The sequence below is a fragment of the Gracilinanus agilis genome, chromosome 1 (genome assembly GCF_016433145.1).
Source record: "Gracilinanus agilis isolate LMUSP501 chromosome 1, AgileGrace, whole genome shotgun sequence".
Lineage (NCBI taxonomy): Eukaryota > Metazoa > Chordata > Mammalia > Didelphimorphia > Didelphidae > Gracilinanus > Gracilinanus agilis.
In genome coordinates, this window is record NC_058130.1 from 703,146,525 (window position 1) to 703,173,982 (window position 27,458).

Here is a 27,458-nt window from a genome sequence, read left to right on the forward strand (position 1 = left end):
AAGTGGAAACTGAGGGGATGTCCGTCAATTGAAGAGTGGCTGAACAAATTGTAGTACATGCTGGTGCTTGAGTACTATTGTGCTATAAGAAATGATGAGCAAGATGGATAAAGCTGGAAAGATCTTCGGGAATGGATGCAGAGTGAAATAAGCAGAACTGGTAGAACATCGAACATAGTAACAATAATATTGGATGATGATCATCTGAAAACTTGGCTACTCTCAGAAATGCAATGATCTGGGACAGTCCTGAAAGATTTACGATGGAGAATACTATCTACCTCAAGAGAAAAAATTATCACATCAATATATTTATGGTTTTATTTTGGGGTTTTGGTTTTGTATGAGTGTATTCCAACAACAATCAATTAGTAGTGTGTTTTGCATGATGGTAAAAAGAGAGAAAGAATGACCCACGCATAGAGACGGGGGGGGGGGGGGGGAGGTGGCGCAAAGAGTCTACTATGTGCCAGGCAGGCATTACACTAAGCATTTTAATAAATATTATCTCATTTGATTTTCACAATAACCTACAATAAAGTAGGAAGTAGGTGCTATTGCTATCCTCATTTTATAGATGAGGATACTGAGGCAGACCCAGAATAATATTGCTAAGTAAGTGTCTGAGGCTGAAGTTTTGCTCTAGTCAGTAGGCAAATATTGGATGAGTTTTTAGGGACATAGAAGGATAATTTGAGAGTTTATAGGAGATAAAGGAATTTTCTATTCCTGATTCCTCTGGAGCCAAAGGCCAAGTACTGACACCAGGTCTAAGGCAGAGAAGCAAATGACTTAAACCTAACATGGGGCTTTTCTGTTGATTGTTTAGCTGGGTGTGGTACCTCTCCACTATATGACAAAAAAACTTTAATAATCCGTCACTAGGGAAAGATATTTTAGTATCAGACCAGAGATTTGAACCCAGATCCTCTGGGATCAAATCCAGTGCTCTGGTTCTAGACTAGGAAGTCTTTCCAGAAAGACACCATTTATAAAGTGTTGAAAAATTTACATGGCATTGAAATAATACAACCCAAATGTCTCTAATCGTAGGCTAGTGGCCCTTTACGTAAACCGAAGCTGGGATTCCTTCATCACTAGCTCAGATTCCTGTCTACCTATCTTTGAAATAACTTTTAGCTTTAGATTAGTTGGCTTTGAAGGCCAGGTGTTACACAGACCAAGGAATCCTGACTAAACCGCTTAACATGTTATATCTTTGTGGAATTAACTTCTTATAGTCTTCCCAAGGGATGTAGCAATACTTAAACAGTCCTTTCAAATATTGTGCCATATACATTTGTTTACACAAAGCATGCTGGACTTAAATATTTGAATGTTCTAGGCATAGCAAGAGCTGAATCTATATGATAAGCAGTGAATGTTACAAACTCATTTCCTTGATTTACTCCATTTAGTAAAAAAGAGATCAAAAGTAAGGAGAGAGACAAACCAGATCCAAAGAAGAACTAAAAAAGGATATTACAGTTGTGACATTGGCTCCTATATGGGACCCTTTATTATGTGGTTTCAATATGCGGCTTCCTTAAGTTCTCTAAAAAGATATATCACTGTATCAGTTATCCAGTACGTTATTAACCGAGTTCAATATTTGTATTGCTCACCAGACACTCATCTACTTCACTCTTCAGCCCATTTGGTGCTAAACTCTTGCAGCATGTTCTAGCCCTTTCCTAAACAGCTAAGATATCCCTGCTTGCCACAAGAGGGCATTTGACTTGCAATTGCCTCAGGGCACAGTTAAGCCCAGCATGCCTTGATGGCACTAAAGCTACTTTGATGACCAACTTGGTCTGAATTTGATATAGCCAATAGAATGTATCTCAAAATCCTAATCTTGATTTTCTATGAATACATATGTAGGATATTTACTATTTAAAAAATAGATCTAAACCTTGTTTTGCCTATTGAAGCTTTGTGAGACTGAATGCTTGCAAGGGGAGATAATGGCTGCCCCTGTAGATATGGACTTTCTCAGCTTTAATCAAGATGAGGGCAACATGCCAGAGAATTTAGTAGTCCCCAAAGTATCCTTGGACTTTTGATGTCAGGAGGAAACTTCTAACACAAGAATTTATAGTTAACTATTATTTATATCTTATTCTCCCTCCTAGATTATTAACCTGAGATATCATCCATGACTCCTTACCCTCTAGCATCCCCCTATATCTAATCTATTGCCAAGGCCTATTTCATCTATCTTTGTAACCTTTCTCATATATACCCCCTTCTCTCCTGTGGCACTGCTATGACCCTAGGGCAGGCCTTCATTATCTCACATTTAGATTATTGCAATAGCTGGCTGACAGTTTGCCTGCCACCAGTTTCTCCCCAATGAAGTCTATCTTCCACTCAATTGTTAAAAGTGTTCTCCCAAAAACACAGGCCTGACTGTATTACTCTTCTACTCAACAAATTCTGATGTTTCCCTATCTTCTCTAGGAATAAATAAAAAATCTTTTGGCATTTCAACTCCTTTATAACCTGGCTCCTTCCTACCTTTTCTGTCTTCTTACACCTTATATTCTCATATTTTCTATAAGCAAATGACATTGGTTTCCTTGCTGTTCCTCTAAAAAGAAACTCCATTCTTTAGAGATATTCACTGATGGTCTCCTATGGCTAGAATATACTTTCCTCATCTCGATTTCTTGGCTTCCTTGGCATCCTTTAAGTCCCAGACAAAATCCTAAACTCTACAGGAAGTCTTTTCCCAATACCTCTTAAGTTTAGGACTTTTTCCCTGTTGATTATTTAAAATTACCTCATATAAGGCTTGTTTACATATTGCATATTTTCATTTCTGTTGGAATGTGATCTTCTTAAGAAGCAAGAACTGTCTTTTACTTTTCTTTGTATTCACAGCACTTAGTATAGTGCCTGGAACATAGTATTTGCTTATAAATATTTATTGACTCCCAAGTTTGAATTCTAGGCATCTATGCAAACACTATAGAAAGGCCACCTCTTACCCTTTGTTAAATTCAAAACAAGTAGTTCTCTAGTGTGTAAGAAAATTCTACCTTTCCTCCCTGCAAAAGAGATACACCTTGCACAGGTGGAAAAACAACCTGATTCCCCAGGATCTCCTTTCTTGCTCCTTAATCCTTCATTACCAAACTGGATTCTACTTCAGCAATATATTTCAGACCATAGGATAGTCATGGTTTTTCCCCCAAGCCTTAGTAACACTCCTGAATATAGATTAATGAACAATTTTCAAAAAGCACTGGTCTTAGAATTGATAGGCTTGACTTTGAATCCTTACTTTGATACTTTCTCTTCTTAGGGAAGTAATTTAACCTCTCTGAGATTCAATTTCTTGCTTTTCTCATAGGACTCTACACCTTAAATATGAGCTATGTTAAAGCTATGGGATCTGCAAAGTGATTTTACATATACTTTTTCAGATGAGCCTTGAAGCAACCATATGAGGTAGATATTACAGGCATTATTATTAGCCTCACTTTACAGATGTAAAAAGTGAGGCTCTGAGAAGTCAGGTGCCTTATGCACCATCAGGCAGCTGGGTGGCTTAGTGGATTGAGAGCCAGGCCCAGAGACTGGAGGTCCTGGGGTTCAAATCTGGCCTCAAACACTTCCTAGCATGGTGACCCTGGGCAAGTCACTTAACCCCCATTGTATAGCACTCCCCACACTTCTGCATTTGAACTTCTAAGACAGAAGGTAAGGGTTAGAAAAAAAAGAGGATTTGATTATATATTCTAGATCTGTCTTTTAAAGAAGATTTAAATTCAAATCTTGCCTCTAAAACTTATTCTCTGTGTAAGCATGAGTAATTAATCTTACTGAGGTTTAGGGCAGATAAGTGAAATAGTAGATAGAGGGCAGAACTTGGTCGATAGAGGGCAGAACTTGGAGTCAGAAAGACTTGAGTTCAAATCCAGCCTCAGATATTTTTTACCTTTGTAACCTTGGGCATGTCATCCTCTGACTTGTGACAAGTGCTCTGCCTCAGTTTCCTCATCTGTAAAATGAGGAAAATAATAGCAGCTATCACACAGGATTATTGAAAAGGGTTATCAAATAAAATAACATTTGCAAAATGCTTTACAAACCTCAAAGCACTATATAAATTCTAGTTATTGGTATTATTAAATAACTAAATCTCCCTGGGCCTCAGTTTCATCACTTGTGAAATGAGATGGTTGGACTTAGTTACTTCCAATGTCCCTTAGATACTATGACCCTTAGATTCTTTTTTTTTTTTTAACCTTTACCTTCCATCTTAGAATCAATATTGTGTATTGGTTCTAAGGCAGAAGAGAGGTAAGGCCTAGGTAATGGGGGTTAAGTGACTTGCCCATGGTCACACAGCTAGGAAGTGTATGAGGCCAAATTTAAACCCAGGGCCTGTGTCTGGACCTGACTCTCAATCCACTGAACCACCTAGCTGCCCCCACCTTAGATTCTTTATCTATAAGGCAAGGCTAATAATACCAATAGAACCAAGTTTAAAAAAGCATAATGAAAATTCAAAAAAAACCTTAAATTCCTTTGCAAATCTTAAAGTAGTATATAAATGTCTGTTATTTTTTGTTTTTATTTTTTTAATTATCATTGTTATTTTTATCTTATCTTAAAAAGAGCTATGTGGAGAGATTAGGTTTAGATCAGTTTAGATCAGATAGTACCCTAGAACAAGATAAATTCAGAATGAGTAAATGACTTAAATATAAAGAAGGAAACTATAAGTAAATTAGGCGAACATAGAATAGTATACCTGTCAGATCTATGGGAAAGGAAAGAATTTAAGACCAAGCAAGAGATAGAGAACATTACAAAATGTAAAATGAATAATTCTGATTACATTAAATTAAAAAGTTTTTGTACAAACAAAACCAATGCAACCAAAATTAGAAGGGAAGTAACAAATTGGGAAAAATACAAGAAAAACCTCTGACAAAGGTCCAATTTCTCAAATTTATAAGGAGCTAAATCAGTTGTACAAAAAATCCAAGCCATTCCCCAACTGATAAATGTACAAGGGACATGAATAGGCAGTTTTCAGATGAAGAAATAAAAACTATCAACAAGCACATGGAAAAGTGCTCTAAATCTCTCAAAATTAGAGAAAACAACTCTGAGGAAATACTTCATACCCAGGAGACTGGCTAATATGACAGCAAAGGAAAGTGATAAATGTTGGAGAAGATGTGGTAAAATTGGGAAACTAATGCATTGCTGGTGGAGTTGTGAATTGCTCCAACCATTTTGGAAGGCAATTTAGAATTATGCCCAAAGGGCTTTAAAAGATTGCCTGCCCTTTGATCCAGCCATACCACTGCTGGGTTTATATCCCAAAGAGATAATAGGGAAAAAGACATGTGTGAAAATATTTATAGCTGCACTCTTTGTGGTGGCAAAAAATTGGAAAATTGTAGAGAGCTGTAAACAAACAATTTGATCTGTAAATCCTATCAGATTCAGCTATAACTGATAATTATAACCAATTTATAACTTCTTTCATTATTAAAAGATTTCCTGCATAATAAATCATTTTTAATTTAAAGGGGGATTATGTGGGAAGCCATTAAGAGAAATTAGAATCTCAAATAGATATTTTTATCTGGACCCCATCAAAAGATCAGTACAGACCGGCAGAGCCCTGTATTGACCTTTTCTCCCTATAATTAGGTAGGAGACTGGAATGGGCTATCTAAGATAAAAATGTGAGATTCCTCTTTTGATTCCTTTCATAATTCACACCTTTCTTTAAAAAGCAATATAGTCTTATTGAAAAAGCTTTGGGCTCTCAGAAATCCAGCAGGAGGAGGGTTAACACTGTTCCCCTTTGGCCAAGAATGCAGCTGCCTGATACAGCCAAGGCCAAACCCTCAGCAGGGGTATTTTGCCCAGACTTAAAGTAAAATAATGAGTCTCAAAGAATATTGTTTAACACTATCAAGGCTGAGAAATTCAGGGGCTTTCCAGCCTAACAAAATGTCCCAGACTTCACTTAATGATAACACATATAGTTGATAGTTTAGCATAGGTTTTTATCTACACCTTGAAGCTTTTAAGGCTTTTGTTTTGACAATAGTAAAAATACTGCTCTGTGTAATTGTGGGAAACTTTCTTGGGCTTTTTGGGGAAGAGGATCTTTAACTTTCTATATAATAAATTGGTGACTCCATTGTACCTCGGAGCACTTTGAGCTAACAAGCCGTGCTTCCAATTTGTTTTGTTCTTTACATCTGATGACCACCCTAGGCCACTCAGATAAGTCTCTGGTTATAGAGTAGGATCTCTATAGGTGTCCCTCAATTGGGGAATGGTGAACAAATTGTGGTATCTGATGGTGATAGAATATTATTGTGCTGAAAGGAATAATGAACTGGAGGAATTCCATGTGAACTGGAAAGACCTTCAGGAATTGATGCCGAGTGAAAGAAGCAGAACCAGGAGAACATTGTACACAGAGACTGATACATTATGGTACAACTGAATGTAATAGACTTTTCTACTAGCAGCAATATAACAATCCAGGACAATTTTGTGGGACCTAGGAGAAAGAACACTATCCACATCTAGAGAAAGAACTGTGGGCGTAGAAATGCAGAAAAAAAACAACATATGATTGATCACAAGTTTTGATGGGAATGTGATTAGGGATGTTGACTTTAAATGAAAACTCTATTGCAAATAATAATAATATGGAAATAGGTTTTGAACAATGATACATGTAAAGCCCAGTGGAATTGCTGGTTGGCTCTGGGAGGGGGGAGAGGGAGGGGAAGGAAAGGCCATGAATCATGTAACCATGGGAAAGTAAATTCGAAAGTAATTAATCGAATACATAAAATAAAAATTAAAAAAAGCTGTGTGGTGTAGTTGAAATAGCACTAGATATAGAATTGAAGGACTTGGGTTCAGTCCTACCTTTGATATTACCTATGTGTAGCTTTGGGCAAGTCACTTACTAGACCATGTTGGGTCTCAGGCTTCTCCCTTGTAAAATTAAAGGGCTGGACTAGATATGGGCTTTAGAGTCTGCTTCAGTGCTATGTTGGAGGAGTGTCTACCCCAGGCATCTGAAGAATTCCTCTGGCAGAAGGGGTGAATAAGAACAATTTGTTTCAATAGCCATGAAGGCCACTATATCCTGAGCTGTCACCAGTCTTATGGGGGAAAACTGGGGGTTAGGTTAAATATTAACAGGGTTCTGAGGATGGATAAGTAATAGACAAGACAAGGCAATAGACTGGGATTAACAAATTGGGGAAATACAGTTTAGAATGGGTTTGGCAGTTGGAAGCCCAACTGCCAACACAGATCCACCTAACCAGGGAGTCTGTGAAACTAACAAGTGAGTAGACTGACAAAAGGTTTTATAAACAGGGGTTTAATTCAATGAAATATTGTTTGAAGGAAGGGAAAGGGGTTCTATTCTACCAGTCTATGGGGAAGCCTCAGGGTCAGGGAATGAACTTTTCTACACACCAAGCTGGAGATTATAGCAAGGCAGGGCACAATGGAGATCAGGAATGAAAGTGGTATCCTCACTGCTGAGTCCTGTCAAAATCCAGCAATGATACAGCTTTCCCAGGTCTTCAGCCAGTAATCCTTCAGTTGAGCTAAACCAACCTGAGCTGACCAGCAACCCAGGTTAGGTTTTATAGTCTCAACCAAACCTCTCACAGGCATATGACTTTCCTCCTTCTGGATATCCGGATATCAGGATACAAACTCCACTTCCTCTGAGGTCTCCTGGGGGGTCAGTTACAACTTGACCCCAGCTTATTAATTTATCTTAGAACACTAGTCATCTTGACGTTTGTCTTGCCACTGGACTCTGATGACTGGGAGAGTCAGGCTGATAGTTTTGCGCATCTCTGTGTCACTTAAATCCAATTCATTCATAAGTCATTACTCAATGACATTGTTCCTCTGAAAATATAGGACAAACAACAGCAAGATTATGATCTCCATATGGACTAAAAATATGTTTTACCCAGCACATCTTGGTAATGTCACAACAACCCTGCAAGGTAGGTGGTGTTATTATGCTCACTTTAGAGATGGGGAGATTGAAGCTGTGAAAGAAATAAACTGAAGGTAAACAACTCTAGGTTGTAGGTGCTGAACTCTATCTCCAGCACCATAATCTGTATAGCCTCTTAGACCTCAGGGTCAGTGTTTTTCTCTATCATATTTTAGTTCTCTTTACTGACTGCTCTGTCCCTAACTAGATGCTGGACTTTGGGCAAGTGCTTTTCTCTTCGAAAACCCAAGTTTCCTCATTCTTCCAATGATAGGGTTAGACTATGTCCTGGAATCCTCTAGCAGTCTGGTGAAGCCTAGGGATGCTTTCTCAGGATATTTGTAAATACATAAAATAAAATATATAGAAATTACCAAGGAAACTAGAGTTTAATGGAAATAAAGATTTAGTGTTTTTCTCATATAAGCTCATGGCCTGTGGACCCCTTGGGACTAGATTATGTTATCAAAAGTTTAAATTTTGCCTTCTCAAATGACCTCTACAACTCCTTTGCATTCAGAGAGGCCCGGACTACATCTCCCATCAGCCCCAGCAACGAGGGACCCCGCAGTCGCGTTCTCCCCTCTCTCCCCTTACTACTTTTTCCTGGCGCCGCCCAGTGGTTGGCGGTGGAGAGAACGGGTATGGGGAGGAGGCATGAGGCGTCAGCAGGGGGCGGAGTAGGAGGGCGGGGGGTTGCGCTGGTGACGGGAGGACGCGCGCGGGCTCCCTGCTCCGCGCAGGATCTGGAGGCAGCAGCAGTAGTGGCTGCGGCGGTAGCAGCAGCAGCAGCAGCAGCAGCAGCAGCAGCAGCAGCAGCGAGGGCAGCGTCGTCAAGCAGCGAGGAGCAGCAGCCGCAGCCGCAGCCGCAGCTCAGCCGCAGCCGCAGCCGCAGCAGCCGGAGCCGCAGGAGCCGCCGGAGCCGCAGCCGCAGGAAGGAGCTTTTACGGCTCAAGCGGGAGCAGCGTGCGGGCTGGGCCGGGCTGGGCCGAGATGAGGGACTCAGTCCGCGCCGCCGCCGCCGCCCCCGCGGCTCGCGCCCCGCCGGCCCTGTGAGAGCGAGCGCCCGGGGAGGAAGATGGCGGAGAGGTAGGAGTCCCGCGCCGGCGGCCGCTGCGCTGCGGCGGATACGACCCCCGGCATTGACTTTTGGGACCGGGGCTTTGGGGGGGAGGGGGAGCAGTAAGGGGGTCGCCCTAGTTCTAAGATAGATGGTAGGGGCGGGCCCCTCTGATTCTTGTGGAGGCCCTGATTTTAGGGTGTGTGTGGGGGGTTGGGCCCCTTTGGGTTGGGAGGAGGTCCTGATTCGAGTGTGTGTGCGGGATCTCTGGTTCTCGTGAAGGATTCTGATTCTAGGGCCAATGTGTGTGTGTGACTGGGGCCCTCAGGTTCTGGTACAGGGTTCTGGTTCGAGGGTGTGTTTTGGGGGCTGACCCCTCTGAGTCTTGCAAGAGGGCCCCGGTTCTAGGGTGTGTGTCCAGGGACCCTCTGGTACTGGTGAGGGCTCTTGGTTCTAGGGTGTATGTGAGGGGCTGGACTACTCCGAGTCTGGTGGGGGAGGGTTCTCGTTCTAAGGTAGATGGAGAGGGGTACCTTTGGTTCGGGTGGGGATGGTTCTGGGTCTGGGATGTAGATGGGAGGACTAGGTCCCTCTGCTTCTCATTGGGGTGGGGGCCGGTGCTGTCATATACATGTGTGAGGCTAGGTTTCTCTGGATTTGGTAGCCTGTTCTTCTGGTTCTGGGTTGTATGTGTGCGGTCTCTTCCCTTCTGGGTGTGTGTGTGTCTTGGTCCTGGGGTCTATCTAGCTATCTGTCTTTTCTATCTGTCTGTTTGTCCATCTATCTGGTCTATCTAATCTATCTATGGACTAGGCCTCTCTGGTTTTGGTGGGAGTCTCCTTGTTATGGAATGTCTGGATGCAGAGGTTTGACCCCTCTGGTAATGTTGGGGATGGGATGGGGGCTTCCCTGGATCTGGGCCTCTCAGTTTCTGGGTGTGTGTGAGATCTAGCTTCTCTGCTTATGATTGGGGGTTCTGCACTGCTGAATTTGGAGTGGGGTGTGCTGTGTTCTGATGTATGTGTGGGCTTCTCTCTTTCCATAGCCTCTTGACTGGATGAAGGCCTTGGTGCCCAAGAGTGTGAGTGTGTACACACACACACACACACACACACACACACACACATTCATACTAGTCTCTGTATGTGTGGGAAGAGGTTAGGCCTGGGATCCTGGTATGGTCTTGTTCCCAGAGTGGATGGTATGTGAATTTTGGTTTCCTGGGGTAGGAAAGGGGAAGGACCAACTGAGGGTAGGAATCTTTGTTTTGAGGGATACTAGGATGTGGGGGTAAGGAGTATTGGTGTATGTTGTTAGCCCAGCTTCCTGGGGGGATAGGTAGAGGAGGAGAGTCATGTGAGTGGAATGGGAATAACAGCAGCAAGGTCTTGAGTCAATTACGTGTGTGGCCTGAAAGATATGTTCTTAGAGAGTGTGGAATGGGCAGGTAGTGACACCCAGTTCTTGAGTAGATTGGGGGAGTTCTGGCTTCTGCAGGAGGGGAATTTGGGCAATTTACTACCTAATTAGAGCCTCACTGATTTGGGATTTTAACCTCTGGTTGCTAGTAAGGGCAGACAAGTGCATCCCTTTTTGTTAACCTCTTGGTTCCTGGGTATGGATTTTTGACCCTTTTTTGTTTGTTAGGCAAGATGACCCAGTGGAGGGGATTAGAGGTAAGGGGAATAATTTGGAGGCTAAATGATATTTGGGTGCTAGTTCATCTACAGGAAGCTTTGGAGAGTGACATTCCCTCTTCCCCATTTTGTTCTGCATGTTAAAGCAAAGCAGCTCCCTCCCAGTTCTGATCTGGATGGTCAGGAGGATATGTTTGTTGGACAGTAGAGAGTCCATGTGATTTGAACTCCATGAATTAGTAGTGCTGGAGGTTTTTAAATGATTGGCATTTAGAATGCCTTGCATTTTAAAATGTGTGGCATATTCTATGTCCTTTAGCTGTGGGTGTGTTAGGTACTGTTTCTCACCATGCAGCTGCTTTGGGACCTCTGCAGCTTTGAGCTGCAGAAACTGCAGAATAGATTTTTTTTTTCATGATACTAGTTTAATCAACCCTCCAGTGACCTCCGCAGAAAAATCTACAGTTGCAAAGCTTCTGTATTTCACCTGGCACACACAATGTGGTGATCTCTTTTTAAGCCATTGAGGGAAATTTAACACTCTATGTCCAGGGTAACTTTGATAAACAGCAGGTGGCTTGCTAGTAAGCCATGCCTACCTTTTCTTCATTTGAGTGGGGGTGGAAGAATGGGAAGATAGGAGATATGCAGTGAGGTATGACTATAAAGTAAAGAGATGTTTTCTAGAGTGGCTTTTGGAATCAGACTTACTGCTTTATAGTGACTCCTTGTTCTGACCCTGGTTGCTAATGTGGTGTTTTGCTTTGGTTTGTCATACAAATCTATAAAATGGCATGCTGGTCTTGGGTGTACTAGCTCTTCAAGAACCCAATAATACTGATTAGCATGACATTAATGTTGAATTCATTTTATGCCTTAACTCGAATTCTTAATGTCTTTTTCTTTGCTTCCTGAACCTATACAAAGCTTTGATACACTGTCTTCTAATCAATCTGTGGATCACCTTTTAAGTCTTTTTTCCAAGTTCATCTTAGTTCATAGGAATCTTCATTCTGTACTGAAGGGAACATCAAATTCTTAGTTCCCTAATTTAAATTAATGTAGGAATACTTGCAAAACTAACTTAATAGTAGTGAAATAAGATCAATTCACAGTATATCCATAGTACTAGGTGTTTTTTACATTTCCCTCTAAGAAGGCTGGATGATGACCATTTGGGTGTGTGTTGAAGGAGGAAGTTTGTTGAGGGTTGGGTTGCTCTAGGTGGCCTTGGAGGTTCTTTTCAATCCTGAACTTTTGTGATTTCTGGTATGTGATTAGCAGTGCCTCGTATAATATAGAGAATAAATGTTGAATGAGTGAATGATTGTTAGACTTGTTAGGTGATAATGAAATTCAAACTAAAACTTAGATGTTTCTATAAAGTCGAGTTAAATTTCAGTATCTTAAAGATATTGGATATAAGACTCCTACTATGTAGAATATTGCTCATAATATTTTAAAAAAAAAGACTTTTGTGTGGTCAGTTTTAAATGAGAATGAGGAAATAAGGAAGAGTTGGAGTTGGAGTCCACTAGTGGTACCTTTCCTGCTCCTACTTCTGTTTGTGAGAAGGGTAGAAAATCCTTCCAAATTGATGGAATTGATCCAAATTTGTGGAAATGATCTTTTTTTCAGGTTGGGTTGTCTGTTTATCCCGTGTCTCAGAATCACTACAGAAAACCATATCCAGTCCTATTTATAACTCATGACACTGGTGTTTACTATTTATGGGGAAATCTTTCAACCTGAATAAGGTGGTCCATATTAGCACTCTAGGATTTGAAGTTGAGATTTTTTACTATTTCAAAAAAGGAGAGAGGAAAAAAATCTATAGTATATTTTAACATATTTTGTAAAGTTATTTTAAAATGTCTATTAACCTTTTCTCCTAGTTATGGAGGAAATCTTGAATTGGAAACAGCATTCCACATGGAGCCTCTGCATTCCCTTGGACAATTTAATAATAACTTTCATTGAATTAACCCTCTTGATATAAACCAGGCTGCCATTTAGTTCTTTGGTGCTATAAGGAAAAAAAAAAGTTTTCGCTAATTGCTTCCTTGTTTGTGAATCTACCTTTTTATTTATGGTGCTTTAGCATTACTGAATTGTAGATCATTATTTCCTCTTTGAAGCCAAAGGTCTGGAAACTTCATGGTGCTCAGTCTACTTATATAACCTTTGTAAATTATGTTATAGATTGTTTCTCTTGTCAGTAATCTTGATGCCACACCTTGTAAAAAAAAGAAAAAAGCAAATACGATGCTTTAGAATGATTTAAAGTTTTATGAAGCAACAGTAGATGTTGTTTATTTTCTTTTTTATTATGCATATTCCATGCTTAATTGTGTAAGATTGTTCTTGGTTCTGAATTTATCCCACTTTTCTTTTAAATATTTTAAAATGAGGTTTCACAGATATCTGCAAGATTTTTCCATTGGCATGTTAATAGATCTTAAACATTAAACATCTATCTCCAGTGCTTTGCTTTGTTTCTATTTTCTATCTTTCATTCAACAATCTTTTATTCTGCTTAGTGCAGTAGAGATAAAGAAACATAAAGCAATATCTTTTAATCTGGAAATTGGAGAGATGGAGTATATAAAATGGACAGAGAGATAACCAAAGCACTAGGTAGTATGAAATGAATTGTAGCAGTTTAGAGGAGGGAAAAGTCATTGTGGGCTAGATTGTTTGGGAAAGGCTTTATGAAAGAAGTGGGACCTGAACTGGACCTCTAAGGATGGGGGTAGGATTCAGATAATTGAGGAAGAGGTCTTTTGAAATCATAGCATTGCCGTCAGCCAAAGTGGGAAAGTGAGATTGCTTATTGTACATTGGGCTAGGGTCATTTGGCCTGGTCTTGAAGGTTTGTGGAAGGGAGTAGTAGAAAATTATAATAAGTAATTGTTATATAGCACTTTAAAGGTATACAAAGTGCTTACATGTATTGTCTCACTTGATCCTCACAACAACTTAGGTAGACACTATTAATTATCCCAGTTTTATAGATGACTTAAATAAGACAGAGAGGTTATGATTTGTCCATCTGAGGCATCAGTTAAACCTAGATGTTCCTGACCCTCAAGTTGAGCACTAATGGCCTGGCATGTTCTGACTGGTATTCTCTGAGACTGGATTGTAAGACCCCTGAGGATCTTTGTGTCCCTTAAAGCACTTAACATAGGGTATAATCATATTCTACCATTTTGCAGATGAGGAAATTGATACTGAGAAAAGTGAAGGGACTTGTCCAATAATAGTCAGTTACATTTATGTAGTACTTTAGGGTTTGCAAGGACATCGTATGTAATAGGATGCCTTATTTAATCCCCACAAGGGTCACTAGAACAGTGTATCCTAGTGCAATGATGGCATGGGTGCCAAAGATCACATGCAGAACACTCTCTGTGGGCACACAGTCATCCCCTCTCCCCTTTGCCATCATTTCTGATGACATTTTTTTCACTTCACTCACCCCTCTGTCCAGCACCCCAATGGGAGTGCATCGGGGTAAGGTGGGTGGTTCACAGGTGGCAGAGCTGGAGGGGAGCAGAGCACTCAGGCCACTCCTCTTCCTCTCTTTACACTGAGAAGACATTCTTCACTTCACTAGCCCCTCTGTCCAGCAGTTCAATGGGAATGCTTCCTCCCTCCTCTGTGTAGGATAAGGGAGGGGTTGGAGCATACCCAGCATGAGGTGAGGAGGAAGGGCACAGCATGGGGTCTCTTGGGGGGGCAGGCAGGGCACTTGGTCTGGGGCAGTTGGGTGGGGGTGGGATTTGGCACTCTGTCTCTAAAAGGTTCACCATCTCTGTCCTAGAGGATTTAGAGCTGGCCTTGACATCTGGAAGTTGTGGACTCAGTTCCCACTTCTGACACATAGTGGCTGTTTAACCCTAGACAAGCTGCTCAACCTCTTAGTATCCCAAGCAACTCTAGAAATTGATTGAAGAATTTCCCCATTGACAGTTTGTTTTTTCCAAACTACTTGGTGAAGTAGGTATTGTCATTGTTGCCATTTTACAGATAAGGACCGCCCCCCCCCCAGGTTCTTTCAAGGTCATGCAGTATAGGAAGAATGACCTTGGGTGGTAGTGTTAGGGCTTTAGTACCTGGAGATTCCAGATTCCACATCCAGTGCTTTTGACCACTTGACACTGCTTCTCAGTGAAAGTGCTTGGAATACAGTAGGTACTTGTTAGAGACTTGCATGAATGAAATGAATGAATGAAAGAAAGGAAGAAAGAAAGAAAAAGAAAGAAAGGAAGGAAGGAAGGAAGTTTCGAAGGTCAGTTGAGTCCAGTGTGTGGAATGCCTTCAGTGTTGCTCAAGGAATATAAACTTTTTTGTCCTATAGCTAGTGGTGAATTTTTAAGCCAGGAGTGAGACATTAGAGGCTCTCACCTCATGGAATACTGCAGTCTCTGAAGAATGGAAGTTGAGGATCATCTGAAGGGTAATGGAGAGGCATATTGTGGGCATGAATAGATTTTAGCATGTTTGAAGGTATTAATTCCTCAAGTAAAGTGGTGGAAAGGTTGTGATCAGAGAAATATATGAGGCTGGGAAAGATAATTTGGTCACATGGCAGGAGTAATGGCTATCTCATGCTTCTGTGAGTTGCAAGGTGTCAAGAGAATTGTAAGAAGGCTCCCAGCACACTGAGTGTCCCTTTAGTAGCTTTATGGAGTAAATATGACAAGAGTCACATGACTTAGGCAGGAATGGATGGATGGTTTGCATATTGTTGGAGAGAATACACACACATATTGCTGAGATTACAGATCCATTAGAATGTAGTAGTCGAAAATAGTCTTTCATGAACATTAATCTGAACATGGTATATATGGTATGGATTAGTTGTGTGGGGCAGTTTTAAATAAAGTTAGTTTATTTGAATATTATAACTAATTTTCCCATAAAACAGTGATATAAATTGTATTTGGAGTTTTTGGTATGGCAGCTAACATTTATTTAATGCTCTAAGATTTGCAAATTGTTTTACATATATTATTTCATTTAATTTTAACAACAACTCTGCGAGGTAGGTGCTATTATTATCATCCCTGTTTTACATATGAGGAAACTGAGGTTCAGAGAAGTTAGATGACTTGCTTTGGATAACACAGCTAGTTGGCTTTTTAGGAAGAATTTGAATTCACCATTCTGTCCTAGCTACCTTGCAAAAGTCTTTTATATCTATAATAGTAACTACTATCTGTATTTTAATAGTAGTTAGATGTTTTGTGATTTAAATAGCATTCTGATGGAGTAGTTTGAGAACCTAAGCGTATTCTTCAGTATCTTCCTATCCATTGGCTCCTTCCTTGTTGCTTATGAACACTAAGCATCCTTAAGAAACCTTCACTTTTGACATCTTTTTAAGCTATCATCCTATATCCCTTCTTGCTTTCACAACCACACTTCTAGAAAATGCTTCCTATACTTTTAATTCCACTTTCTCTGATCTCACTTATTGTTCAGTGTCTTGCAATTTGGCTTTTGACGTCACTAATTGAAACTGCTCTCTCCAAAGTTACCGTTGATTTTGTAATTTCTAAATACGATGACCTTTTAAAAATTATCATCTTTTTTGAATTTTTGGCAGAACTTATAACTGGTGACCATCCTACTACCTGTCTGACTATTCTTAGTCTTTCTTTGCTGGGCCATCTTTGCCCTAAATTTGGAGAGTCTCTGGACCCCAGGTTAAGAACAACTGCATTGTACTGTCTTCCATAGATTCAGTTATAATTTCTACACATATACTTCTTGATCTATGTAGCCCTAATTTCTTATCTGAATTCCTGTCCTCCATTAGCAGCTGCCTATTGGCCATTGTGAACTGGATTTTATGTAGTCATCTCAAACTTAATATATATATATATGTGTATATATATATATGCTTATATATATATATATCTTATAAACTTACTTGTTTCTATAGGGGGTACCATCAGCCTCCTAGTTACCTAAATTAATAACCTTAAGAGTCATCCTTTTTTTTTTTTAAACTCTTACTTTCTTCTGTCTTATTAAAGAGTCTTAAGACAGGACAAGGGCTAGGCAAACAGGATTCAGTGACTTGCCCAGGGTCATTCAGCTAGTAGTTAGCTTTGAACTCAGGTCCTCCCAATTTCAGGCCTGGTGCTCTATTCATTGTGCCATCTAGCTGTCCCCAGAGTCATCCTCATTGTATCATCCTCACTCTGCATAGCCAGTAAGTTGCCATTTGATAATACCATGACAATATCTCTTGTATCTGTACCCTTTCCTCAACTCACCTGGCCTAGTTTAGGCTGCCATCACATTTCGCCTGTACTATTGCAGCAGCTTCTCTAATGGTCTCTTTACCTCAAATTTCACTTTTCTTTAATCTGTCCTCCATACAGCTGCCAAAGTGATATTCCTAAAGTTCAGGTGAGATCATGTCACAATCCTGTTCAATAAATTTGAGTGGCATTTTATTATCTCTAGGACTAAATATAGTTTCTTTTTTTGGCTCAGTGGAGGGACAGATTTAAAGCTCTTTATATCCTGGTTCTACCCTTCCTTGCCAGGCTAATTACAAATGATTCTTCTTCACTCTCTAGTCTAGCCAAACAAGTTATCTTGTTGTTCCTAACCTGTGGAATGTCCCATCTCTGTGCCTTTTCAAAGGTCGAATTTATTCCAGCCTTACTTCTACTTCTTTGAAATCAAAGCTTCCTTCAGAGCTCAAATCAAGTATCACCTCCTACATCAGGGGTCGGCAACATTTTTGGCTGTGAGAGCCATAAACGCCACATTTTTTAAAATGTAATTTCATGAGAGCCGTGCAGTGCTCACAGTGCGCGCTTCTGTAACAGCGCCTGAAAATAAATTGACTTTATGGCTCCTGCAGAAAGAGCCATACGTTGCCGACTCCTGGACTACATGAAGCCTTTCTTGCTTTCCCAGTGTGTTTAGTAACTATTAATACATCCTTATGAATTACCTTACTTTTACTTTGTATATACTTATATGCGTATATATTATTCGCTCTCATAGTATGTAAATTCTTTGAGGACAGAAATTATTTTATTTCTTATTTTTGTATCCCTAGTACTTACAGTGCCTGACACATTATAGTTGCTTAATAGATGTTTATTTTTCATTTTTTTGACCAAAGATGTGACAAATTTTGGTAACTAGATATGGGTTTTTAAGCCCAGGTAGTTGGAAGAGTGATGGATATTGTCAGGAATTGGGAGCATATTTTGGAAAAAGGAAATGAACCAGACTGGAAATAACAGAGAACCAGGAAGGGCAGGGGAGGCTCCAAACCTTGATGGCAGTTACTTTCTCAGAATTCTAACTCAGAATTCTGAGATACATGTAATCAATCACAACAGATATCATAGTGAATAGCAACCATTAAGGACAATGGCAATTGAGACACTTACAAGTTCCTAGAAGACCAAATCCAAGAAAAGAACTAGTAAGAAAACTTGTGGCTGGAAATATTAGACAAGTATGAGAAATAATGGGCTAGCTAGATAGTGGATAGAGTGCTTGGCTTAGAGTCAGGGAGATCAAGGGAAAGGCATACAAAGGAATCTGGAAAGGCATTTTTGAAATAATGCAAAGGAAAGATAAAAGAATTAGAAAATTACATTGCCTGTGACTATATAGAAGACAAGAATAAGGGCAGAGGAACAACAAAAAATCCCGATAAGGACCTGGAAGGATTTATAGAAAAATGGTTATACTTTGTACATTAAAATTAAACATTTGCTAATCAAGTTTAGTATTTTGTATTGATAAATGTTAAGTTTATAATAAAACTTAAAAAAAAAAAGATTGAGCTTCAAAATTCACCAGTGCTCTAGCTACTAGACTATTTTGCTGTCAGAAAAGGAAGTTAAAAAAACCCTATAAATTCAGGGTCTGTTTCTGAGAATGGAATTAAGTCAAAGGGTGTGATTGTTTTACAAATTTTTATATTGCTCAGTTTTATTGTGTATTGTGTAGTTTCCAATCCTAATTAAATAATTTTAATATGTTCAGATGATTTAGATATCAATTCATACTATTGGATAAATGGTGAATAACTTAATATTTATTAAGTACCTTTAGTTTGCAAAGAAAACTTTTCTGTGTTCTGAGGCAAAAATGAGAGTTCTTCATTAGAGAGCTTACTGGGAAGGTGGCAGCAGATATAACGTGTTATCAAATTTATAAATTGTAAACAAATTTATAAGTTGTAAATTTAGGTAAATTTAGGTAAATTGAGGAAAGGAGAGGGCAATTATGGGAAATCAAGATAAACTGAGTAATTAGTAGGTGATACCTGAACTGAGCTTTTAAAAGAAGTTTAGCATTCTGAGTTAGAAATACTGCAGATAGTGAGTTTCAAGGTATAGTATTCAAAGTTGTAGAGATGAGAGAGTTGAAATTTAGTTTGGGGAACCGTTATTATAGTTTTGCTACAGTGAAGGGGTTGACTTGTAGGGAGAGAATATTAGTGTAAGTTGGAGTCAGTTTCTCGAGGTCTTTAAGGGAGCCACTGAAGATTTTTGACCTGAGGTGAACATGACTAAACTGCTTTGGGGAAGACTGTCCTAGGCATTTGTGGATTTCCATCGAGTATGATTTTTTTTTTTTGTGGTAAAGTAAAATAATGAACCACTTAGAAAAGTATAGCTCATGTAAGAGGGAGTATTATTATCCCATATTATGAAAGCCTTCTTAACAGGAAATGGATTTTTAAAAGCTCCATGAATTATGGAAGTATAGAACTCTTTTGTCTTGGAATTCCACCATGAGGATTCTCCACAGGAAATAATCTTGCAAGTAGTATACTCTTAATAGGTGCCTTTTGAATGGAATTAACATTAGAAGGAATGGAATGTGTTGAATGATACAAATTTTTTTTAGATACTTGAAATTTAGAGGTATTTCTTTAAATTTCGTGTTTTTTAATATCTTTCTTTTAATCAATGTGCCTTAGAATTCTAAAGACTTTTCAGTTTTTGAAAGAAATAAAATGTGTTTCTACTTGTAAGGACTAGGTGCATCAAATGATTGCTTTTACTTAAACATTTTATCCTTTTCTCATAAAGAGGTGGAAATGTTCTTACGTTTGCTTCTGATGGGGCATTTCTTTGCCCATATTAGTCTTTTCTCCTTGGAGGATTACTAGAGTTCATCAAATGTTTATAAAATCTTGTGAATGTGAAATAAAATAAGTTTTTTATCTTTATATATACTTTCCACTGTTTTGCTAATTTTTAAATTCTTTTTTTCACATTTATAGTTTGATTGTCATAGTAATATAGATTTGTTGCATTCTTATTGATAAAATGTCTGAGAGACTCTGATGAACAGATTTTAGAACTAATAATATCAAATGGCGAACTTGCAGATAGTGAATTTGGTGACATAAATGCTATAGTTGCTATGTGTGAAGCAGAGTTTTCCTCATCTGATTCCAGTAATGGTGAAGATTCCATCATTGAAATTCTTTCTTCAGTTGACTGTCTATAAGGTAACAAGGAACATGGTTCTTCTTGGACCTAAGTTCACCATAAAGAGATAAAGAGCCACAATTTATGATAGGTAAAGATAATTCTAAGCAATGGGCTGCTGTTTCTCAAGCAGTGTGATGATACTTGCATTAGCTAAATATGATTACACTTTGATCTGGCCCTATCTCATGCATATTCTTCAACCTGTCTTTGAGAAATGTCTTGTGTCTTCTTTTCAAATTTTATTTAGTGAGCCAATGCTTAGAAATGTTCAGAAACATACAGATGCTGAGATCCAACAAGTAACAGGAAATGCTAACTGATCCATTACATTAGCTGAATTAGAAAAGTTCATTGGGCTTATTAAAGCCTTTTGTGGCATTATCAGTGCAACAAACCTTCCAATAAGATGTATGTGGAATAGTTTTTCAGGGTACCTTTTTTCAATAAAACTGCTATGCATTCAGTTTCTAGATATAATGGAATATCTTCACTTTTATCTGAAAACTTAAAGGAAGCAAAATCTATCTCAGGACAATTTTCTCTACCATTCTCACTGTAGAATCCTTTTATTGAAGGTATTTATTTCTTATGTACATAGAATGATTGATGAGCAATTGCTGCTTTTTGTAAGACATGCTGTAGATTTATTCAATATATGTATCAAACAAGATACATAGATTCATTGGCCTGAATTTTTTGTTGGCAATAGGCAATGGAAAGAAATATTTGTTCAGTGGATTCCCTTACTTGGTAAAAGATGTTACTTGAAAAAAATGAAACCACTGTATCTAGAGATATAATCTTGAAGCTCACGAATCCACTATTCAACAAATAGTAGTGTAACTTGTGGCAGTTTTTTACAAAAAAAAAGCAATATGGTACTGGCCAAGAGATAGAAGGGAGGATCAGTGGAATAGACTTGGGGTAAGTGACATCAGCAAGACAGTGTATGATAAACCCAAAGAGCCCAACTTTTGGGACAAAAATCCACTATTTGACAAAAACTGTTGGGAAAATTGGAAAACAATATGGGAGAGATTAGGTTTAGATCAACATCTCACACCCTACACCAAGATAAATTCAGAATGGGTGAATGACCTGAATATAAAGAGGGAAACCATAAATAAGTTAAGTGAACACAGAATAGCATACTTATCAGATCTCTGGGAAAGGAAAGAATTTAAAACCAAGCAAGAGTTAGAGAAAATTACAAAATATAAATTAAATGGTTTTGATTATATTAAACTAAAAAGCTTTTGTACAAACAAAAACAATGTAGTCAAAATCAGAAGGGAAACAACAAATTGGGAAAAAATCTTTATAACAAAAAACTCTGACAGTGGTCTAATTACTCAAATATACAAGGAGTTAAAGCAATTGTATAAAACATCAAGCCATTCCCCAATTGATAAATGGGCAAGAGACATGAATAGGCAATTTTCAGGTAAAGAAATCAAAAGTATCAATAAGCACATGAGAAAGTGTTCCAAATCTCTAATAATTAGAGAAATGCAAATCAAAACAACTCTGAGGTACCACCTCACACCTAGCAGACTGGTTAAAATGAGAGAAGGGGAGAGTAATGAATGTTGGAGGGAATGTGGCAAAATTGGGACATTAATGCATTGCTGGTGGAGTTGTGAACTGATCCCACCATTCTGGATGGCAATTTGGAACTATGCCCAAAGAGCTCTAAAGGACTGCCTGCCCTTCAATCCAGCTATAGCATTGCTGGGTTTGTACCCCAAAGGGATCATAGATAAACAGACTTATACAAAAATATTTATAACCTCACTCTTTGTAGTGGCAAAAAACTGGAAAATGAGGATATGCTCTTCAATTGGGGAATGGCTGAACAAAATGTGATATATACTGATGATGGAATACTATTGTGCTCAAAGGAATAATAAACTGGAGGAATTCCATGTGAACTGGAAAGACCTCCAGGAATTGATGCAGAATGAAAGGAGCAGAGCCAGAAGAACATTGTACACAGAGACTGATACACTGTGGTAAAATCGAATGTAATGGTCTTTTGTACTGGCAGCAAAGCAATGACCCAGGACAATCCTGAGGGACTTATGGTAAAGAATGCTACCCACAATCAGAGGAAGAATACAGGAGTGCAAACACAGAAGAAAAACAACTGCTTGAACACATGGATTGATGCAGACATGGTTGGGGATGTAGACCCGAAATGACCACACCATTGCAACTATCAATAATATGTAAATAAGTCTTGATTGATCACACATGTTAAAACCAGTGGAAATGCTTGTTGGATATGGGGAGTTGTGGTGAAGGGGAAAGTAAAAAAATAAATAAATAAAATTAAAAAATAAATAAAAACTTCTTTCTCCAAAGTTACTAGTGATTTTTAAATTTCCCAATCTAATGACTTCTTTTTTAATACCCATCCTTTTTGATTTCTCTATAGCCTTTGACATTCTCTATCACTTTCTTCTTGATACTTTCTTGTATCTAGGTTTTTGGGACACAATTATCTCAATTTTTCCTACCCATCTCTCTACTCTTTCTCATTCTCTTTTGCTAGATTTCTAGGCCTAACCTGTTAATTGTCCTGGACAAATTCTCCCTATATCAGTCTGTCCTTTATTTAGCTGTCAAAATAATCTTCCTAAAACTCAGTTCTGATAATGTCAACTCCTACTCAGTAAGTTCCAGGCTATCACTTCCAGGATCAAATATAAAATTTTTGGTTTGGAATTCAGAGTCTTTCATAGCCTGCTTCTCCTCCCATCTTTCTAGTCTTCTAACACCTATCATGGCCCATATGATCCAAGGACACCGACCCCTTCCTGTTCCTAGAACAAGGCATTCCATTTCCCAACTCCAGTCAGAGTTCTCACTGACTGTTCCCTATGCCTGTAATGCTCTCCTTTTTCACCTTTCCTTTAAGACTCATCTAAAATTCCACCTTCCACAGGAAACCTTTTCTGATCTCTCAAATTTAGTGCCTGCCTTCTGTTGATTATTTCCAATTTCACCTGTATGTTTCTTTTCCTTCCTTCCTTCCTTCCTTCCTTCCTTCCTTCCTTCCTTCCTTCCATCTTGGAGTCAATACTTTCTATTGGTTCTAAGGCAGAAGAGTGGTAAGGACTAGGTGCAGTGCTGGTTAAGTGACTTGCCCAGGGTCACATAGCTAGGAAGAGTCTGAGGTAAAATTTGAACCCAGGACCTCCAGTCTCTGGGTCTGGCTCTTGTTCCATTGAGCCACCTAGCTGCCCCTACCTGTATATTTCTTGTTTGTACCTATTGTTGCCCCCATTAGACTGTGAGCCTCTTGAGAGTAGGAATTGTCTTTGGTCTTTTTTTTTCATCCCTAGGGACTTTGGCACAATGCCTGGCACATATAAGGTGTTTATTGACTGACTCCCTTGCAAAGCAAAGGACAGCATAGTTGAGATTATTCATCAGAACTCTAGAGAACTTCCAGAAGTAGCAAAGGTGAGGAGGCCACCTCATGAAACTTTGGTATCAAAATCTACAGAAAGGCTTGCAGGGACACTGGCTTTATACCAGTATAAGAGAGCCAAGTCTTGTCTGCAATTATCCCGAGTACCTTCCATCCACATATTCAGATTCTAATAAAGAACAACCCAAAGCAAAAGCCGATTGTGAGCTTGGTTTTACAAGATTAAGGAGGAGCTAATGCAAGGTGTTAACTCAGTGAAAGCAGCAAGTAGGACATGTTTTCTACAATGTTCTAGATATAGCCCTATTAACAACTATATAAGATATAAAAAAAGTGTAATCCAACATTAATTACCAAGACCAGAAAGGGAGTGAAGAGTTTACTAGAGATTGTTCATGTGGCAATAATAAGTGGAAGTTATAGAAACAATGATTAAAGACATGAGTCAAAGGCATCACCAGTGTCTTGTCACACTGTAAAATGATAGAACTAGGTGACAGATGTATATATCATTGCAAAAACCTGTTTAAGGCAAATATGCTACAAAAAAAATCAAAATGTGATTCCTACATAAGTGATTCCATGGAAATTTATTTGTTAATAAATGCTTCCTTTTTTTTATCTGTGCTTATTCATTTTATATATAAGTAATTACAAGCAGATGTAATTTTAATTTGAAATAAAAATTTTCCTTATATTTTATTTGCTTTATGGATTAAAAAAATGCATTGTATAAATTGATGCAACTTAATCTTTCAAGGTATTCTGGTCCTTCTAGAGCAGTGATTCCCAAAGTGGGCACCACCGCCCCCTGGTGGGTGCTGCAGCGATCCAGGGGGGTGGTGATGGCCACAGTGCATTTATCTTTCCTATTAATTGCTATTAAAATTTAAAAAAATTAATTTCTAGGCGGCTAAGTAATGTTTTTTTCCGGAAAGGGGGTAGTAGGCCAAAAAAGTTTGGGAACCGCTGCTCTAGTGCTATAGCCACCTAGTAATTGAAATTTCCATATTTAGAGACTATTCTTGGGATTCGTGGAATTCATTCATCCATTTTAAATCAACAGCCATACCTCTTGAATGACTTATACTTGTTTGAATGGTATAGCAATTTCCTGGTGAGGAGAAAGTCCCTCTACCAATATAGATTTTCAGCTGCTCTGCAGTTTATAGTCAGTTACCTGGGTCACTAAGAGGTTAAATGACTTGTTTAGTGTCACATAGCATGTGTATCAGAGGTAGGAATCTGTCTCAGAGGCCATTTCTCTGTCCACAAGGTTAAGCTACTTCTCATTTGTTGAATATGAATATTTTTTATTTGTAGAGCACTTGGGAGGAAGCACAAAAGAAGGAGCTCAGTTTCTGCTCTCAGAAAGTTTACAATGAAATTGAGGAGCCAGAACACAACTGGAGAATGCGTTTTAGAGACAACTGAGTAGGTAAAATGAACATAGGACAAATTGAGCTCGTAATATCATTGAGAGGAATTATCAGCCTAATGGAATGCTTCATGGCTTTTCATGAATTTCTTAATTCAGAGTTTTGATATGGAAAAAGCTTTTCAGATGTTTCTGTTGAAACATTTAAAACAAAATTTGTTTTTGTTTTTTTGTTGTTTTTTTTTTGGAATTTTTCTTGTTTCCTGTCTCCTGTTAATTACAAAGACATTTTATCTGCTAAGATTGTTTAATTGCTTACTGCCAAGTATTTTAACTAACCACATGTCAATTTTTAAAAAGGATATATTAAATCTTAGTCATGAGGAATTTAGATTTTTTGCTTATAGATTAATATTGCATAAAATGTATGAAATGTATGAAACCAAGAGTAAAATCTAAGAATGACAGCAATTACTTAGTGAGAGTTTTTAGAGTTATGTCAGTATTCAAGATAGAAACACTGTGCCTGAATACTGTACAACATATTAAAAAATAAGGAAATTCCCGTGGTACAGGGAACTTTCAACATATAGAATCAAGCTGATACTTCCTGTTCTTTTCATATCGATTTAGTTTTTTTGGTGGGGAATTGAAGTAGGGAAAAAGATTACCAAATTTCGTTTTGATTTGGGATCAGATGAGAGCATTGGAAAGAAGTATTTTTAGTTTTATTGATGTTGATGGGTTCGTTTTGTGGTAGCATTTCTTAGTTGGCTTTTGATCTGTATGGAAGCAGAAGCGGGGAGGCTGAAGTTGAAGGAGCAGGAGGAAAAAGGAGGAGGGATAGAGATAGTTTGTAGGGTTTTTAAATTTTGAATTAGGCACCTGAAATTGAATTTGGGAAGTGGAAATTTGGGAGAATTTGAGAAGCTGAAGAAGAAAAAAAGAAAGGAGCTGGAACTATAGAAATTAATTAATAGAATTAAGGGGAAGGGGAGAGAACAAGCATTTATTTATTGTCTTTTTTTTTTTTTTAAACTCATACCTTCTGTCTTGGAGTCAATACTGTGTATTGGTTCTAAGGAAGAAGAGTAGTAAGGGCTAGGCAGTGGGGGCTAAGTGACTTGCCTAGCATCACAGGAAGAATCTGAGGTCAAGTTTGAATCTAGAACCTCCCATCTCTAGGCCTGGCTCTCAATCCACTGAGCCACCCTGATGCCCCTTAAGTGTCTGTTATTAAGCATGGTAGGCACTGCATTAAACACTTTACCAATAATATCTAATTTGATCCTCACAACAGCCCTGGGAGGTAGGGGCTATTATTATCTCCATTTTACAGTTGAGGAAACTGAAGTCAGTAGTGGCCAAGTGATTTCCCCAGGATCACATATACTGAATCTAGATTTGAATTCATGTCTTCTTGACTCCAGGGCTAGTATTTTAGCTACTGTGCCACCTGGCTTCCTTCTATGTAAGAGAAGTAAAGTTGTTGAAAGGTACTAACAGGTGAGAAAAAGAATGAGAATTCCGAGTTAAAGATACTGTCGGGCTAATTTCAGCAGAACCACCACAGGAAGAAGGAGTACTCTAGTGATTCATAAGGGAACAAACTATAACTGCCAGAAGGAGTCTAGAAAACATACCTAAAGATTGATGCCTTAGACAAATAATTGAAGATTTGGGAAATAAATAGTTGAATAAGAAGATGGTCTTTGAAAATGGGATTTGTATTTCTGAAAGATAGTTTATAATACAGGAAAAAAGAGGTTCTTGGTTAGGGGTTGAATGCATATAATTAAGGCTTGTAAAAATATACTTATGTAAATCCACAAAGCTAGATACTATCATGCTTTTGTATCATAGAACCCTTTGGAAGTCTGGCAAAGACTGACAATGAAGATATAATTATTTTCCTCATCCAAGTTCACCAATCTCTGAAGTCTATCTATAGACCTCAGATTAAGGACTTCTGCTATAGACCATAGTAAGAATGTCAGAAAAATAGTACCTGAGATGCTGAGAAACTCACAGGAGGCAAAATCCTAGAAAGTGAGCAACAGGACTATAGCCTCAAATATATAGAAATCTAGAATATGTCTAATAAGTAAGATGAAATGGATACTTATACAAAGATGCATTTTTTTCTCCTAAATTTCCCTCAAACTTGTTGAGTCACAATCATGCCTAGGAAAATGATTCTATAAGGGTATATTTTACTTAAAAACAAAAATATGGGAAAGAGGGGGTTGAATAAGTGGATGGAGAATCATTACATATTAAGAACATATTGTAATGTTCACCTGTATTAAAAAAACTCACTTCAGAATCAATATTAAATATTGGTTTCAAGGCAGAAGAATGGTTAAGTGACTTGCTACTGTTAAGTGACAGCCACCTAGCTGTCCACCTATTTTTGTCTTCACA

General features: G+C 38.5%; 1 protein-coding gene across 1 annotated transcript in view; it reads left to right on the plus strand.

Annotated features, from left to right (window-relative positions):
• The first annotated feature begins 8,670 nt into the window (after nt 1–8,670).
• The window catches only part of ARHGAP39 (Rho GTPase activating protein 39), a 367,301-nt gene continuing 348,513 nt past the window's right edge, over nt 8,671–27,458 (plus strand). The window contains exon 1 of the mRNA XM_044684642.1: nt 8,671–9,208. Within this exon, the coding sequence (XP_044540577.1) occupies nt 8,671–9,208 (538 nt within the window). The remainder of the gene's footprint in view (nt 9,209–27,458) is intronic.